The 16300-nt window shown below is 45.1% G+C and overlaps 1 protein-coding gene across 7 annotated transcripts in view; it reads right to left on the bottom strand.

Moving 5' to 3' along the window:
- RNF220 (ring finger protein 220) overlaps positions 1–16300 on the bottom strand; it is a 220569-nt gene that overhangs the window by 39322 nt on the left and 164947 nt on the right. For 4 of the 7 annotated variants that reach the window (XM_038143853.1, XM_038143854.1, XM_038143851.1 and 1 more), the window contains 3 exons: positions 15718–15760; positions 8105–8226; positions 6956–7088 (listed from right to left, as the gene is read on the bottom strand). In XM_038143853.1, coding sequence (XP_037999781.1) covers positions 6956–7088; positions 8105–8226; positions 15718–15760 — 298 coding nt within the window. Of the gene's footprint in view, positions 1–6955; positions 7089–8104; positions 8227–15717; positions 15761–15907; positions 16100–16300 lie in introns of those variants that run through there. The other 3 variants (XM_038143857.1, XM_038143856.1, XM_038143858.1) reach the window with 2 other exon arrangements.

Raw genomic sequence — 16300 nt, forward strand, 5'->3', positions numbered from 1 at the left:
AAGGGGTTGACAGACATCCCTTTTCATCCCCCAACAACAAGGGAAAGAATTCCACTTCTTTCTGCAGAAAATCTTTTCCTGGTTAGAGCGGCTGTCGGTGTTACATAAATCAACCACCAAGGTTTACTTGATTGTGCTCCTTTCAGCTAATGCATTCTATCAGTTGAAACATAAAAATTAGATTCTTTTATTTTTGTATGCATTCAAGTTAACAAAAATGTACAATCAGCAATGATAAATTTCTTTTTTCCCAGTAAAAATTATTTTTACTTTGCTAAGTCCCACTGATTACTTTGTGTTCCAAAATGAAGAAAATGGTGTTCCTTGAAGAATTAGGTGAACTTCAAACACACATGACATTGGACACCAGTTACATGGCAGGTCATGCTGGCTTCTGTACGTAAGAGGTTTTTTCTTCTTAAATCACATACTATTCTAATCTGTTTTTCTGGCTCACTAGAGTCAACTTATATTAATATACAGGAAAATACGTAGGAGATATTTATTAACCACAGAATCCTTCAAATTCTATACGCAGACACAAACTACAGAGAAAGAATCAGGTGCAGCCCATGTGATTACTGTATCTAACACTAGGCAAACAGACTTTGTTAGCATTTTTAGGTCAAGTTTTACCTTATGAGCAAGTACTTGCCCTCAAAGGAGAGAGGTGCAAATATTAAGAAGTGGTTGGGCTACTTCATCAGACCAGTCCAAATTACTGTACTTCTGCAATGGAGGGATTACCAGGATTACCACTTTTACACAAGGGCTGAGGTAAGGGACACAAGTGCTCTGGGGCTCAGCAGCCCTCTATAAGGGGCATAAGGCACAGACTAAGGACTTGAGAAACATGGAATTTATACATCTTGCCCACTTGGAAGTTTACAGCAGGTAGAAGTGACCAGCAGAAGGCAGCAACCCAAGAACACAGGAGGGCTGAAATTCAAGGGCTGAGAGGCTGGGAAAGATGCTCAGATACACAGACATATTCACCTTAGAGAGAGATGCTGACACTGGAAACATGGCAGAAAAATACAGTAAATTGAGCTCATGCTAAATGGGAGGAAGATTAAGAATTTCATTTCAGCAAAGATTCCCTGTACTCTTAACACAGACTGCTCCTGCATCCAAGCTGAAGTTTGCTTCAGCTTACCAGGGTAAAAGGAATGAATTCTGGCTCATCTATACAGCAGCAGCAACGATGATTCTAGTTACTAGACCACTCTTCCAAAAGGCCTAAATATGCCAGTGACACCTTCCATTTCCCACACAGTCTCTTAAGAGAAGTCACACATTTACTGTTCAGCTCAAATGCTGTTGCTGCATTTGAATAGATCAGTTTATACCCTCTTACCACCATAACCTTAAATGCAGCCTGAATCTCCTAACATGAAAAAAAAGGAAGTCTCCTTGCCTCTTGAAGCTTCCCTGTACGTCTCATTATATTTTATCTGAAAAAGAGGGCACAGCTGTCTACTAGGTGAGATTCTAGAGCAAGACTTCAAAGGTTTATTGCCAGCTCTACTACTATCTTTTTAACACTAGAGAAGATGCTTCTCCATGCTTCAGTTTCCACATACTTGTCAAACACAGATTTTAAGAGTTTTGTTGTAGAGTTCCATTTTCATGAAATTGCACAGATAAGCACAAGTGAGTTTTCCCTCTCTATTTGGAGCTTTCTGCCAGGCAGTTACCAGACCCAAGAAGTCACTGCAGTCACAAAAACCTGTTGTTGAGGTAGGAGAACTAAAAAGTATCTCCTTAGATTCTGAGGTCAGGACCTCACACAAGAAAGAATGATTCTAATGCTGCATGGATTCAGAAGGAGAACAAGCTGGAGGACAATACAGCTACTGTCCCAATGCTTTTTCAGGGACAACTAACCCACACTGGACAAAGGCTGGCCTACAACACCTGCTGCTCAAACCGAAACATATCTTGATTCTGTGTCAATAGAAAGCTGGCAGTGGGAGGACTTCAGCCATTTGCTAGAAACTTATAAGCATTTTAATACAGTCCTACTTTCCAGGCAGCTGCCCTAATTGTACACGACATGAGATCCAATGCAAATGGACCCCCAAGGATAACTGTAGTTTGTTACAGCCTATAAAGGCTTTACCAAGTCCCTCTGTGCATACACTTTGCTGTGCTGTTCTTTTCCCTTGGTAAGACATTAGCAAATAGAGCCAAGCCCTTTGCTAGCTTGGGAGAAGGGCTGCATGGAGAAATAAAAAGAAATACCAGAAAAATAAAGAGAAACTTCAGAGTTAAGTAATCCCTGTGTGTTTCTCCTTCTTCAAGAGTATCACAATCTATCAGACAGATCCTTGTCATGTTGATCTTTCTTAGAAAGTATCCTTCCCTGAAAATGCCCTGCTTGCCATTTTAACATTTTTAAAGTCTTTCTCTCTTCTGTGTTATTTTTGATGCAACTGATCTGCTGAAGCAAAAGAAACTGAGAAGAGCAGTGGTGAGTAGCTTGCTACTGCACCTAGAGGAAGGCTTTTTGGCGGGGGAGCTGGAGAGGAGAAGAGAAGGACGGGGCGGGTGGAGAGAACTTAGCTACAATTCTTCAATTCTTTCATATCTAAAGAGGACAGCAATCTCTGTTCTATCAGACCGCACGGTTCGTGCTTTAAATGGTACTTGCTGCCAGCTTGCTTTTCCTGTCTCTCTCCCTTTGAAGCAGACTGGACAGCTTCCTCAAGCTGGCGTTATCACTCCCTCTAACCACTCTTGGCAGGCAATCTAATTCCCCCTGAAAAGGTCACCGCCATTTTAACTGCCTTTCAATCACATTAAGCACGCTGCCGCTCGTGCTCAGAGCACTGCGCCCGCAGCTCTCCTGACTGAGGTGCGATCGATAAACTGACATCCCGCCCAACACCCAGCTCCCCAGCCGCCCCAGCGCTGCTCTCCTCCATCCCCTCTCCTGGGCAAGCTGCCTCCCGGAACGGACGGAGAGGGACCCAGTGACAAAATCCTCTCCTCAAATCTGAGGCAGCAGAAGGGAACCGCTAACCTGGCATTTACTAATCTTTGTCCCATCTGTTAAGAAACAGAAGGGTGCGAGCATCCCCAACCCCCCGCCTTCCCTAGACCTACAGAGGCAGCAACTTCACAGGACAGTTTGCTTAGGCACCAGTCCAGACACCTTTGAAGCTGTGTTACAAAGAACAAGCCTCCCTCAAGCTTCCCTCAATGCAATCATTACCGTTATCTCTCCCCCCAAGCTGCTTTTTTTTTTTGCAGTTACGAGTTATGTGTTCCACCCATCGATCCCTGTGTAAGACACTGTTTTAAGTCCTCTTGCCTTTTGACTGTGCTAAGCCGTTTAAGAGATGACAGCAGCTTCTATCAGTGTGAAGCTGATGTGATTCTTTTCAGATAAAGCACTTTTTTTCCACTTCCCCCCTCCCTTCCCTTCTTTCAAGTAAGAAACATACACACAAAAAGAGACACTGAATCTTTCAAAGAAAAAAAAAACCTTTTGAACTTCCCTCAGGAATTCTTTAAAGGGATAACCTTACAGTGTAAACACTGAGGGTAATGTGCATCCATTCTAGACTGGAATAGAAGAATTGCTACAAATATGTTGAGCATTAAAAAAACTCCAACAAACCCCACATCAGAGACCAAGCCACTTGACGCCTTCACTTGCGAAGCCTTGTTGGCATCCTAAAGACAGAAACTCATTAAAGGTGGCATGAAATAATTCCGCGCAACAAAGAGCTTCAGAGAGAGAGGATTCAGAGCCATGGGGAGAGATAGTTACTGAATGTTCAGGTATTTAAAGAGAAATTTTAGTCTTGTGACACTGTACTGAGGCAGGGGAATATCTGATTATTTTATCTGTACAGTTTTACACTTTGAAGTACACGCTTGAGGTAAACGGAGTTTGGTATTTCATGTTGGTATTATTTTGCACCTACTCCCAAAAAGAACCACAAACTCGCCTACAAACCCCTGCTTCAAAGCAGGACCTCTGCTGAAACAACGTGGTTCCAAACCCTATATAATTGCCAATAATCCTAATTTACACCATACGTACTTCCAGTTTTGGAAAGCAAATTGAACGATAGCAAATTTTAAGAAGCCAGGAGGACAGCTGGAAGTACTAAATATTTCTTGACTGAAATCCTTCACCAAACCCAACAGCTTCAGAGACAACACACTGATCCCTGCACTTCTCAGGTTATATTCCTACTTGCTGCTACAGCCTGTTCTTTCCGCCTGCTGCCTCAGGTATGCCAAGCTGTGGCAGCCAAGTAGGTGGGCTTTGGCCACACTACACCTGACTGGGGGCTTGCAGCTGTAACACCAACAGAGAAGACAAATAATTTCCTGCTTCTCAGACAGCTCCTCAGGTCAGAAGAGAAAGTTTTCCCTGCAAGTGCTTTGGAAGCAGGCAAGTGTCATCCTAGGAACTTAACAAGTTACGAGTTTCAGCCTGTGGCTGCTTCTGTGTTTTAGACCATCTTCCAGAAAACCCAAACAGGGCTGTTCATTTCCCTGATGTTTCTGTTTTTAGGAAGAAAAACCCTAAGGTCTCTCAACCTTACTCCAACTGAGAATCTGTAAGCATTTTCTATGTAATTGGCAAAGAATTTTCCTCATGCGGAGAGTGATATGAACCTTGTCCCCAAACCAAAAATGATAAAAAAAGCCAGGATCTGTGTTAAGTTCGAGACACTGCTGTAATGCTGCCCAGTGGACTTACGTGCAACACACACTGGCCACAGTGTCCTGCTCCCCCTTCACCCAGCTGTGACATCTCCTCAAAGCAACACACCATTAAAACCGAAATTAATGAGACACATGGCCATCTATTTTCCCCTCCGGTTTTATGTATTTCCCCATGTCATCTCTTTAGACATTGGTGACATCCCCGTAGCCTGGTAAAGGCTGTCTGGCATTATAAAAGACATTTGATTTCCACATCACTGCTACTTCTCAGCAAAGGGAACAGAGCCAAATGCAAAGCCTCAGGTGACAGGGGTTAACGAGGGCCTTGCCAACTCCAGACAAAGCAGTTTTAAGCATTAGAAAGCATCTACAAAACGTTGTGCTGTACTTCAAGGCTGTAAATTAAGAATTCTGTCTGGCAAGAGCCAACACTGGCAGCAAAAGAAGAAAGACAGTCACCTTAAGGTTACCTGAGAGTGCACATAGCAGTCCTGAGTGATGGAGACCCATGAATGCAGCAGTCAGAGACAATAGGAGAGCCACAAAAGAGAGCACGAAAAAGTGTAACTTAATTAAAAATAAATGCAATCAGCCAGCTGTAGATCACTCTGGCTTTGCTCCGGCTTTCCAAATTTTGCAACTTCTTGCACAGAGTAGGTAGGTACCCCGTACATATTGTCTGATTATCCCAAAATACTAGGTAGAAAGTTGTTAGGAAAAACATTTACCCAGCCTAACTACATCAATTACACACATATTGTCCCCCCGAAGCCTCATTTGAAAGAGGGTCTCCATATGACCAAGGTAATGTGGAAGATTCAGATCACACTTCAGTGAGTTAACTCAAAAGCAACTGGAAACATTTACCAGGTGAAGACAGCACCATGTCCACATCAAAGGAAGTGGAAGAGTGTGCTCTCCTCAAATGCAGGTGTTTGGTGGGGATGAAGGAAGAAACCACTCATGCACAAAAAAGGGTAAGAAATGAACTTAACACCTTTATCTAACCAGGACTAGCAGTGATGACAACCACAGAGGCACACAGACATCCCATGCTTCCTCGCTACAGACTGTAGTGTCTATGCTACATGAATATAGTCTAAGATCCTGCACAGTCTCATCAGGTGTCTACATGGAATCATGCACAGACACAACTCTCCAAGCAGTCACAAAAAAGGTTAGGCTACTGACACAGCATGTTCACTGGGGGTCCTTTAAAGCCCCAAGAAGCTGCTCCTTATCATCTGCTCTGCTATAACCCAGCTACAATTTCATTTCAGAGGAAAGCAAGAGCAGATCAGGAGTGCCTGGTTGTAGCTGAGCACACGCTGGCTTTTAAGTCCAACTCCCTTATGCAGTAGCCTTTCCCCCTGAGATATTTTAAATTAAAATCCAAGCTGATATAGGAAGAGATCACATCCCATCCTCTTTATTGAACGAAGGGAGCCAGCGTTCCTCCTCTCATTAAGCATGCGCTACGTGGATTGCTTGTGAGAAACTCTCGTGAGTGCCTGAGGTTCATGCCAATGAACAGTTTAGTAAATCCTCCTCTTTGAGGCCAAAGGGCTGAATGTAAGAAAGGGGCCAGGTTTCTAGCTAAAATTACATTCACCAATAAAGCTCACAAGAGGTCAAATTTTGCCATAACTCACTCTCTCCTTGGTAACTGATTTCCCCATCACTAGGGAAGGAGCAAAAGAAGGAGGAAAAATAAAATGTGTTTGTCTGAGAGCCCTAAGGGCTTGCAGTGCTGGAGGTGCAGAGCAGGTTCCTGGATTCTCATTTATCAACCTTAAAAGGGATGGAGTGATAAATGCACAACTGGCCCTTTAATATTTTATGCAGGTGCTAAAGCGACTTAGCTGTCACCTCCAATACATCACCAGAGGCTGATACACCAGCTTTCGTCACTCCAGGCTGGGAATTTTTACAATTTCATTTCTATTTCCCTCTCTTCACATATTTCCATGTATTTCTTACTACGTGTGAGATATAAAACATTATTTTCCCCATATGGTCTACCCATTCCCTCTTCAGCCACATTCCTTGACAAAGAAATAACCCCATGCTTTGTTCAAGATTTGCACAAATTTTGACTCTCATCGTTCAAGAGCGACAAAAAACTGAAGTCACTTTACATTCTGGAAAAGGCTGATGATTCTGCCTTGCGTGGAAGGGAAATCCCCATGTCCCTCCCTTTAAAGATAGGTAATGATCAACTTGCACAGCAGAATGATTTACAAGTGCCCCTGAAACACTGGCGCACCTCGAAATCCTCCCTCCAGGAGAGTAGTGGCCCGTATCCTCTTCTGCCCGCACCACTCGTACTCTTCAAAGCGGTTGCCGTTCTCGTTCTCGATGTCCACAGAGTCATCCTCAGTCATGCACGAACCTTCTCTCTGCATGGGGTAAAGCAGGGGCAGAGTGTCGAGATGCACAAAATGGCTCTTTGGGGTTCATAACTCATGGTGGGATGGGGAAGAAAAGCTGGGCTGCTCCCAAGACAGCTAAATATAGAGCATACAGCAGCCTCTATTCCCATCCCTGTTCCTACCAACCTAACCTAGAAGTAAATATGTACTGGAAGAACTTGGCAACCTAAGATTAAAACAAGTTGAGGTTTCATAATTTTTACTCAAGGAAATGTAAGGTCTGGTCCCTACAACAATGCTGGTATTCATTTCAATATGCATTCCCCTGCCTTGCATGCAAAATTCCTCTATCATGGAGGAACATGATACCACAGATTCCTCTGACCCCTAGCAGAAGTGTTCTCCTGTAACATAGTTTCAGGGCATACTGATCAAAATATACCTCTCTTTATACTATACACCTCTTGAGGCAACAAGTCCTCTATTGAAGGTTTTTCCTCAGAAACACAAACAAAAAGCCCTATGACAAAACTCTCTCCCTCCCCCAGGGCTTGTTTCTCCTTCCTTGCTGTCTTTGGGATGAACAGCAAGAGAACGGTTCTGCTTAAATGCACCTCCCTGGAGTAAGATGGTCATGCAACCTTTAAAAATCCCAGTCTGCTACAAAAGAACCCAACAAACAATAATTCTAATGTTGTCAAAGGCACAGATCAGAAAGAACTGTTCTTCCTGTGCTACATAGGATGCCTGAAGTCCTACAAAAGGTTCCTAAGTTTCAGTAGCTCCACCTTTAAAATCTACAAATTAGACTTCCATAACAGCAAAACGGTGCAGGAAGTAAAAAGTTGCTAATGCAACAGAACAGAAAAAATCCAGAAGAATCCATCTTCCCAGATAAAGAAGTGATTGCAGATCTTAGGGAGAGAGTTAGCATTGCCTGCAAGCTCAGCAATGTTAGTTTTTGCCCCACATTAGGTCAACTACAGACAGAGCTGGGAGTAGGGAGAAGGGAATGGCAGCTGGTGATCCTGTTGCGCCTCTACCTTTGCAAGGCATTGTTCCACATGCCTACTCATCTCCTCCTCGGATCCTGACAGAGGTCGGCTGCAGAGGGGACATACCTGCCCTTCGTCTTGCTTCCTCCGTTTCATTTTTCCAATCCGAGCTGCATGGAGAAACCAGGGAAAGAAAACAAACAAAAAAGGAAGACATGTCAAGTTTGTAGATCCAGTCTTTAGTTGTTCAGCTCCAAATAATAAACCCTTGGCAAAAATGTAAGATTTCACACCAGAAAATCCACCTGTAACTCCCAAGTCTAACCTCTATGAACAGTAGACAGATTGTTACTTGGCACTTTTCAGAGGAAATCTGTAACATGTAGCTGAGCACTCTGGTTCCACAGAGGCAGCTATTCACAATTTCACAACTAGGAGAAGGATATCTGCTACACATCCCATGGTAAGTTATTAGAATGGCTAAAATCTTTCCCTTGGAAACCTGAAGTTGTTTTCAAAGTTGAGTGATCAAGCCACTAAATCCTGTTTTGGATTTTGCCTTTCAAGTCTGAGGCCCTTCCACTAACACATCTATTCCCTCTAAAAGAACTTGCTTCGAATGTGGAAGGATGATGTAGTACCTGATAGCCTTGGACAAGGTATTTAACAATCACTTCCAGGACCACAAAGCCTCCTGTACGCCCTGAAAAACTCCCTTCTCAGACCACTACAAACAAGTCAGAGCACCATCTTGGTAGCAGGCAATATTTATGGAAAGGAAAGAGATTTGCTCTAAAAGACACAGGACCTATGCTAGATAGCTTTTGCCTCTCTACTGTTTTTATTTCATAAAAACTAGGGGCTACACTGCCTTCTCGAGAGCACGCTCTGGGAAACAAACATGTTAGGAATCACGATGATTAGAAAAAGCAGCCAAGGTAGCCTGTTGCTTAATCCAATAGCTGGTTAATTTGAGCCATCGTTTAATGTGATCAAAACATCTGGAACCAAATCATTTGCATTAAAAAGAACTTCTGTCTTTTATTATGATGGCTTTAGGCAGGTATTACTGAATAACTCAATCACTGGCTGCAGGAAAGTCACTGTTTAATTAATAAGGAAGGTCAAAATTCTGAATGAGAGACAAGAAAAAGCCCAAGGAAAGCCCATGTGATAATGAGAGATGACACCACCAAAAAGCTGCATTAGCCAGAAATCGTTACTGACATTGTGAGCACTGCAGCATGCTCTGAAAGCCTTCATGCCTGAACACGGTGGGATCAACAGCTCCCTGCAGCCAACGAGCCACAGAAAGCTTCTGGAATGCCAGGATGGGAAGGACCAGTTTACAGGCAAGTTTCTGTTGATTGTTTTCTCAAGTGCATCAGTTTAGAGCACACACATCAAGTGAATTATAAAGTTTCAGCTGAACACATCAGTACACACCAGAAAGCCTCCTTCAAGACTCTCCTGCTGGCTTCCCTGGACTCAGGACTCTCTGGGTTAGAATATACTTTCCAACAATCTGGAACTGGGAGTCTTCATCATCCCCTATCCTCTCTCATGCTCCAGCACTAAAAGCTTCAAATTATTCAGTGGGCATTGTTTTTCCTCATTGAAATACATGTGTGTGAAAACTCCTTGAAAAATACATCTCCACTCCTCACATGCTGGAAAGGATTCTGTAAATGTGACATTCCTAGAGTAAGAGACAGCAACTTGAGACCAAAACAAAAATGTTTTTGATGTCTGGCACTTTGAACAACACAGAACCCCAATAAACACAGCTTTCATCATTTGTCCAAATTTTATTTGCTGAAGCTCCACGACTCTCTCTTGTGTTGGGTACACCACAATGACAGTTCCACAACTCTCTCATTTAGGCAGAGTTAAGCCACACTCTGGCTTGTACTTTAGTGCCCAAGAGATTCCTGAAGTTCTGGTTTATTGCATACCTATATCCTTCAGCATGGCTCTTTCATTTAAGTTTAGGATGCTCTTCCTTGCCTCACTAGCTCTGTAGAGCCAGCAAAAAAATATGGAAGGAGGCTGGAATCAGACATGACTTGAGCATTCCTCAGCAAACACCCGTCTGGAGAGAAACACAGAAACAAAGCTTTCTCTACCCTGATCACAGACACAAATTTCTCTCACCTCGTCATGTTTTTAACAGGGAAATGCAGGGAAGGAGCAGTTTAATTATTCTGGTAGGACTCCCCATGGCCAAACAATTCAGTTAGAGCAGTCTGCCTGGCGAATTTATTAGTATTTTTAGGGTTTTTTTACTGCCATCCTCCAATCCATGCACTGTAGCAGTGACAAAAGGAAGACAACTTATTTTGGATCTTCTACAGATAAATTCTTGGGACCATTTTGCAGGAACAAGCACCTGATCTGCTGCTGAAAAGTTAGTGCAGAGCTGAGAACAGAACCTCACTCTGCTCCAGCTCTACACCAGACCCAGCAGCCAGCCCCTATCTTGGCTCATTTAGCTCCGCAGAGAAGCATCCCTTTGAGTTGCAGTGCCACAAGTGAAAAAGTCACTGGAGGAAAGAGGTGTTGAAAACAAATCCCCCTGCCATTTTCATTCTCTGGTCATTAGCAGTGGCAGCGTCGTGCCCAGGGAGGCCAAGGGTGCCCCTGGTGACAGGAGGAATGGAAAGGAGCAGCCTGGAAAGCACATCCGAGCGGCGCTGTCCCTGCCCGACACACGCAGCCCGGCCATCACTTCCAATCAGCGCGGCAGGGACGGAGCGGCCCCAAAGGCAGGGGCTGATTGTGGCGCTGTCCCGAAGGGGAGCAGCTCAAAAGAACACGCAAGTGAGACCACGGGATTGCTAATTAGTGTTGATAGATGCGATCATTTCTAATTAGCTCACTAATCCCTCTCTCCCTTGCTCCTGTCGCAGGAGCATGAAGAGGGGAAAAAAAAAAAAAAGTCATTCCCTCCCTACCGTAATTCAGGAAGATAAAAATGCAGCCAGTTGAGGACTGGATGTACAAAAAGGACAGAACTCAGGGAAGGTTTTTGCACAAGCCTCACCCATTCTTAGCTCCGACTGAACAAAGATTCCATAGTTATTAGTCCAACCTTCTGCCAGGAGGTGAGAAGTTCACTAGTTTTTATTAGCATTAATAATTATTATTAGGCTATCAGAGGGCTTCCAGCACCTCTGAGGCCTCACTTTTAAAGATGTACATTACCCTATACATGGCTCCTGCTGCAAGTGCATGTTCTCCTTCAGATTACACGAAACCATCAGGCACCTGGGGAGTTTAAGTCACCATAGCAGATGAATGAGAAAGTAGCACACAGAGGGGAGCAAGAACTGGGATCCTCTGCAAGGGCAGGGGGTCTCAGTTACGGTCTCTGACTTAACCTAGGAACTGTGCTGGCTAGGGAATTGCTCTTCCCTTCACTGATATGTAGTTCTCTAATCTGGGGCTGTGCAAGGTGAGAGGCTGTTTGCACTAGAGAAGCAGCCACACTGCACTCGACAAAGCCTCTGCTGCTGAGGGCACACAGAAACAAGGACCCAAGCCACCCCTGCTGCCCTACTGGCAGAAGAGACCGAGGTTGTTTTCTAACAATGGGCTCTCCTCATTGAGGCTGAACCTTATTAAGGCCAAAAGATCATGTTACTCCCTAGTCCAGCCAAACTTCCTGTGAGAAAAGCTAATGGATTTTAGTTTTCACCGGTACTCCCCTCCCCAAGCAAAAATTCACCTTCAGGACACAGCGCTAATTACCTCAGAAGTGCTCTTACACGGCATCTAGCAGTGGACATTGCACCAACCTCTCCTGCAGCATCAAAGGCCATGATTAAGTTACTAGCAATATCTCTTATCGTTCCCTCCACCAGTTTGAGTGGTCCCCTGAGTCCTATGCAGACATCATTAGCAGCTCCTGCAATGCCAGGCCAATCAAATTAAGTGGAAGCATTTTTGTCTCCTTTCCAGTGAAAATCATCCAGCTTTATTCCTCCCCCACCCATCAGCTACAAAAGCACATGGTGCTGGTGGTTCAACAAACTGCACAGTCTGTTCGGAGAGACAGGCTCGGGGTAAGCACCAAAACTGAACTCAACTTCTCAGGGAGGTGTAAATTGAGCTTTGTAAGGACCTACTTCACAACTCACCAGAGAACTCTGGAAACTTTGGAAATAACCCTAAACTTAAGTCAAAGATATTCAAGCACAAGAGCTAACACCTGCTCCCTGCAAATCTACTACACGAGTCCTAAGGAGTGGCTATTCCTACTTTTGTTAGATCTGTGACAGAAAACTTTTGTGAATGATCAAACTCATCCACAGCATCTGATGCAAGGGGAACAACGGCAGTAGTGGCAGAGCACAAAAAGCCATCTCAAGATGAAGCAAAAGCAAGAAAAGAGATGGTCAAGAAGGAATCAGTTTCAGACCTTAAGTACAATTTGCTGCTCATCTGCCCAAAAAAGAACACTAAGGGCCAGATTCACAAAAGGGTTTCAGTGCAGCTTTCAGATTTGCATGGTCAAAGTTCCACACATGATTTTCAGCAACCTTCAATCTGACACTATTCTCTGAGGTTGGCACCTACTTAACCTGCTGAACCCATGTTCTGATACACTAAGCCAAACTTTGTGCCTCTAATTTTGAAAGACGATCTAACCTGCTCTGCACTGCTAAACTCCACAAGCATCAATTTACAAGGTGGCTTAGTTACCAGTTTGGCAACACTGGAAATAAGGCAAATGAAAGAAATGCTTCCTTTGTCACACGGGTTCATCAGGAATCAGCACCTCATATGCCTGGGTTCGCAAGGACACAACCTCTGGAAAGTGAGTTTAGCACAGGTGAGAGGTGCAGGATTAACTCACTGAGGCTGACAGGGACGTTGTGATACAAACACTCAACCAAGAGCCTAACAGACAGAACATTAATCTCCTGCTCCTGAGCTTGAAAATGCATTTGCCTTACTTACAGCTCAATTGAAGTCACAGGTTTGACTTACAGAATTAAAATTCTGGCCAGTCAGGTACATGTGAACCATGCTACTATCAGGACCAAATCATGTTGTGGCCAGGCCACCAGAAGCTCAGAGAAGACATTTCCCTCTATACCTTCTCTTCCCTTACCTCTTTCTGCACATTCCCAAATGAACACAACAGGATGGAAAACATCAAGGTCCAAACAAGACTGAGTCACAAACAGCCTGGGTAGCCAAGATTAGAGTCAAGGACAATGTGGAAGAAGAGCAAACACTGTGAGCCCTTTTTATGGGAGGAGTTTCCAGCAGTGCTTCTAGAACTCAGCTCATAAATGCTTGACAGAAACACCAAGATAAACTGGTTACAACAATATTAAAAAGTACAACTAAAGCATAATAAAACAAATGAAATAGATTTTTATTTGACAGACTGCATTTGCTATATCATAAGTTTCTGCAGTGTGTCAATAAGAATATGAAACAAAGAGCCAGTTGTCCTTGGACAAGTCCTACACAAATTCTGTTCATGTAAAATAATCAGGATTAGGAAACTAAAGTTGCATGATTGATTAGAAGCTCATTAAAATATGAGATATAGATAAATAAGGCTTTTTTTTTTTTTTCTAAAGCACTCCAGTGATCTCCATCTAAAGCATTACTGCTCAAATTACTCAACAATAAGGTGGCATAGCTTACAAATACTGCAATTATTTCAGTACAAACAAATGTGGAAGAAACTAGAAAGCAGCCAGCGTTCAGAAGTACAAATATAAAGACACAGGCAGAGAAAGGAGCAGTAGAACCCACCCAACCATGGGTGCCTGGGTGCAGACTGGACCAGACATCACCACAGGTATGTGCTGGGAACAGCAGTAAGCAGTCACAAAAAGCTAAGGTCAGAAGGAACCAGTTCTGATCTAATCTGACCTTCTTTGGGCCCCAAAGCATCCACCTGAATTTCTGCATCTGGCTCCCTGACATCTGGACCCTCTTCATCCCAGGGTGAAGAAGAGAACAGACATGAAACCCCAGCATTATTAGGGCAGCACATATATTCTTTCATTTAGAATATGGCTGTACCACAAAAGGTACATAAAAAGGGTAAAAAGTCCAGCAAAAACAAAGCAAATGTTGTACAAAACCGCCTGCCTCCCTTCAGATGAGCGCAGGTTCACAAAAACATCCAACAACACAGGCCAAGAAGAGCTCCCAAAAGGAGATCACAGTCTACCCAGACTGTGCTGCAGCCCTGCTTTGGGATAGAGACAAAAGCACGAAGCAAACGGAGCCGGTTCAGCAGAGCACGCTCTCACCGAGAGCTTCGTCTCACACCGAAGGACTCCACAACACCAAGAATTTCACAAGTCTGGCTCAGACTTTAGAAAAATGTTTAAAATAAGGTGACTGCACCTTAATTGTTGACCTGAAAAAAGGTGGAAGGAGAGAGCTTAGCCCTAGCTATCCAACTATGATAAAGGAACAGTTTGACATCCTTGACTCCAGAGACCTCGGTCACACAAAACAAGTCACCACAGAGCAGCACCTCGAGTATCTGGGCCATCTGAAGTCTGTGTCTGCCTGCCAGCACTGGCAGCTCCCTGCACTCATCCTGGAGTGCAGAGTGAGCACCTGCCAGCAGTTACCTGTCACTGGGGCAAGGTAATTCCTTTTTTTTGTTCTATGGCTTAACAGTCTTTCTGGAGTTTGCAGTTTTTTGGCCCTCTGGGTTGATATTTAAAAATCCTACGGCTAGGTCTGAATTCACCTACATCTAATTTATCAAAGATTTGGATCAGTAGCTTCTATTTGCTTTAGACTACACTAAACATGGAGCGCTTCAAATTCAAGCAAACTGTTTTGCTATCAGCACACTCTAAACCCTTCTGCTCTTTTGTTCAAGCAGATTTTCTTCTAAATGAACTCCAAATGCTCATCAGAGGTGTTATAGTGAACTACCACACCAGGAAGCTCGAGATTAATGAACCTCCTATTAACCTGAATAACCAAATTCTGACTAAATATTACATCCTAAAGTAGCTACAAACAGTACAAAACCAGATGACAGAACATTGTTACTGTGTACATGGTAAATTCTGACCTCTGAACTTTGAGAAAAGTTTCAACTTCTTCAGCTCTAATAAAAAAAAGTTTCCTTTCAGCTTTTCTTTCCAATTTCAAAGCAGAGAGATGGGCTTCCTCTCTCTGAAATGATGTCTGATTTGTTTTTTCATACCAGGCCGCTGTCCACTAGAAATAGTTGTTTACTTGTTAGGAGCACCCACAGATACAACAATAAAAGTACCTCACCAGCATCTGTGGGTTTGAGAGAAAAAAAACTCAAAACAAACCATGACGTCAGATGACGCTCAGGGCTTCTTAAAAGTTTACAGCAAGATTCAGCCATGCGGGCTGTGAAAGCCCAGCCGCCGAGCCCCACTCAGACACCACGGGTTTGGGGCCTGTTTTACACCGCCTGGGGGATCCCGGCCGGGGGAGCCGCGTTCCTGGGAAGCCGCGGCTGAGCGCGGAGAGCTTCACCCGAGCGGCCCCTGCGCCCTCCCGGCAAATCGAGGCCCCGGCGAGGCTGGTGGCGGCTCCCGGCCTGCGGCGTGGGGAACACGGGGGTGCCGCACAACTCGGCCCAACTCTGGAAACTTCTCCGGAGGGGCAGGCGCGATGGGGGCCGCACTCACCGTTCAGCCGGGTCTGCCGATTCGCTCGCACCCGCAGGAAGGTCTGCAGAGGGGAGACAAGAGCGTCAGGGCGCGGATGTAAACAACTCTCCCCTCGCCCGTACACAAGGCCCGGCCCGGTCCCCCCACTCCCCGCGCATCCCCGGGACAACGCACCGTCCGCGGGCCTCCCCCCCACCGCAGCACCCACCTCTTCCCGGCCCCCGCCGCCGGGCCCCCTCTTGCCGCTCTGCATAGCCGCGGGCGCCGCGGGCGGGCAGCGGGCGGCGGGCCCGGGATGCGGGTGGATGCGGCGCGGCCCGGCGGGCGCCGCCGATCAGCCCCCGGCGGCCGCCGCCATGTTGGCCCCGGTCATGTGACCCGCGGCGCGCGGGTGAGAGTTCAGCAGGCAGTTCCCATGACAACCGACAGGGGGCGGCAGCGCCCGGCGAGCCCGGCCAATCAGAGCCCCGAGGCGGCTGGAACTCGGAGGATCTGGCCAATCAAAATTCAGGGGTTACGGGGTGAACCCCGTGTATCTGACCAATCAGAAATCAGAGATTACTGGGGCGCTGGGGCGCCTGGCCAATCAGAAATCAGGGGT

Source organism: Motacilla alba, chromosome 8, assembly GCF_015832195.1.
Source record: "Motacilla alba alba isolate MOTALB_02 chromosome 8, Motacilla_alba_V1.0_pri, whole genome shotgun sequence".
NCBI classification, from domain to species: domain Eukaryota; kingdom Metazoa; phylum Chordata; class Aves; order Passeriformes; family Motacillidae; genus Motacilla; species Motacilla alba.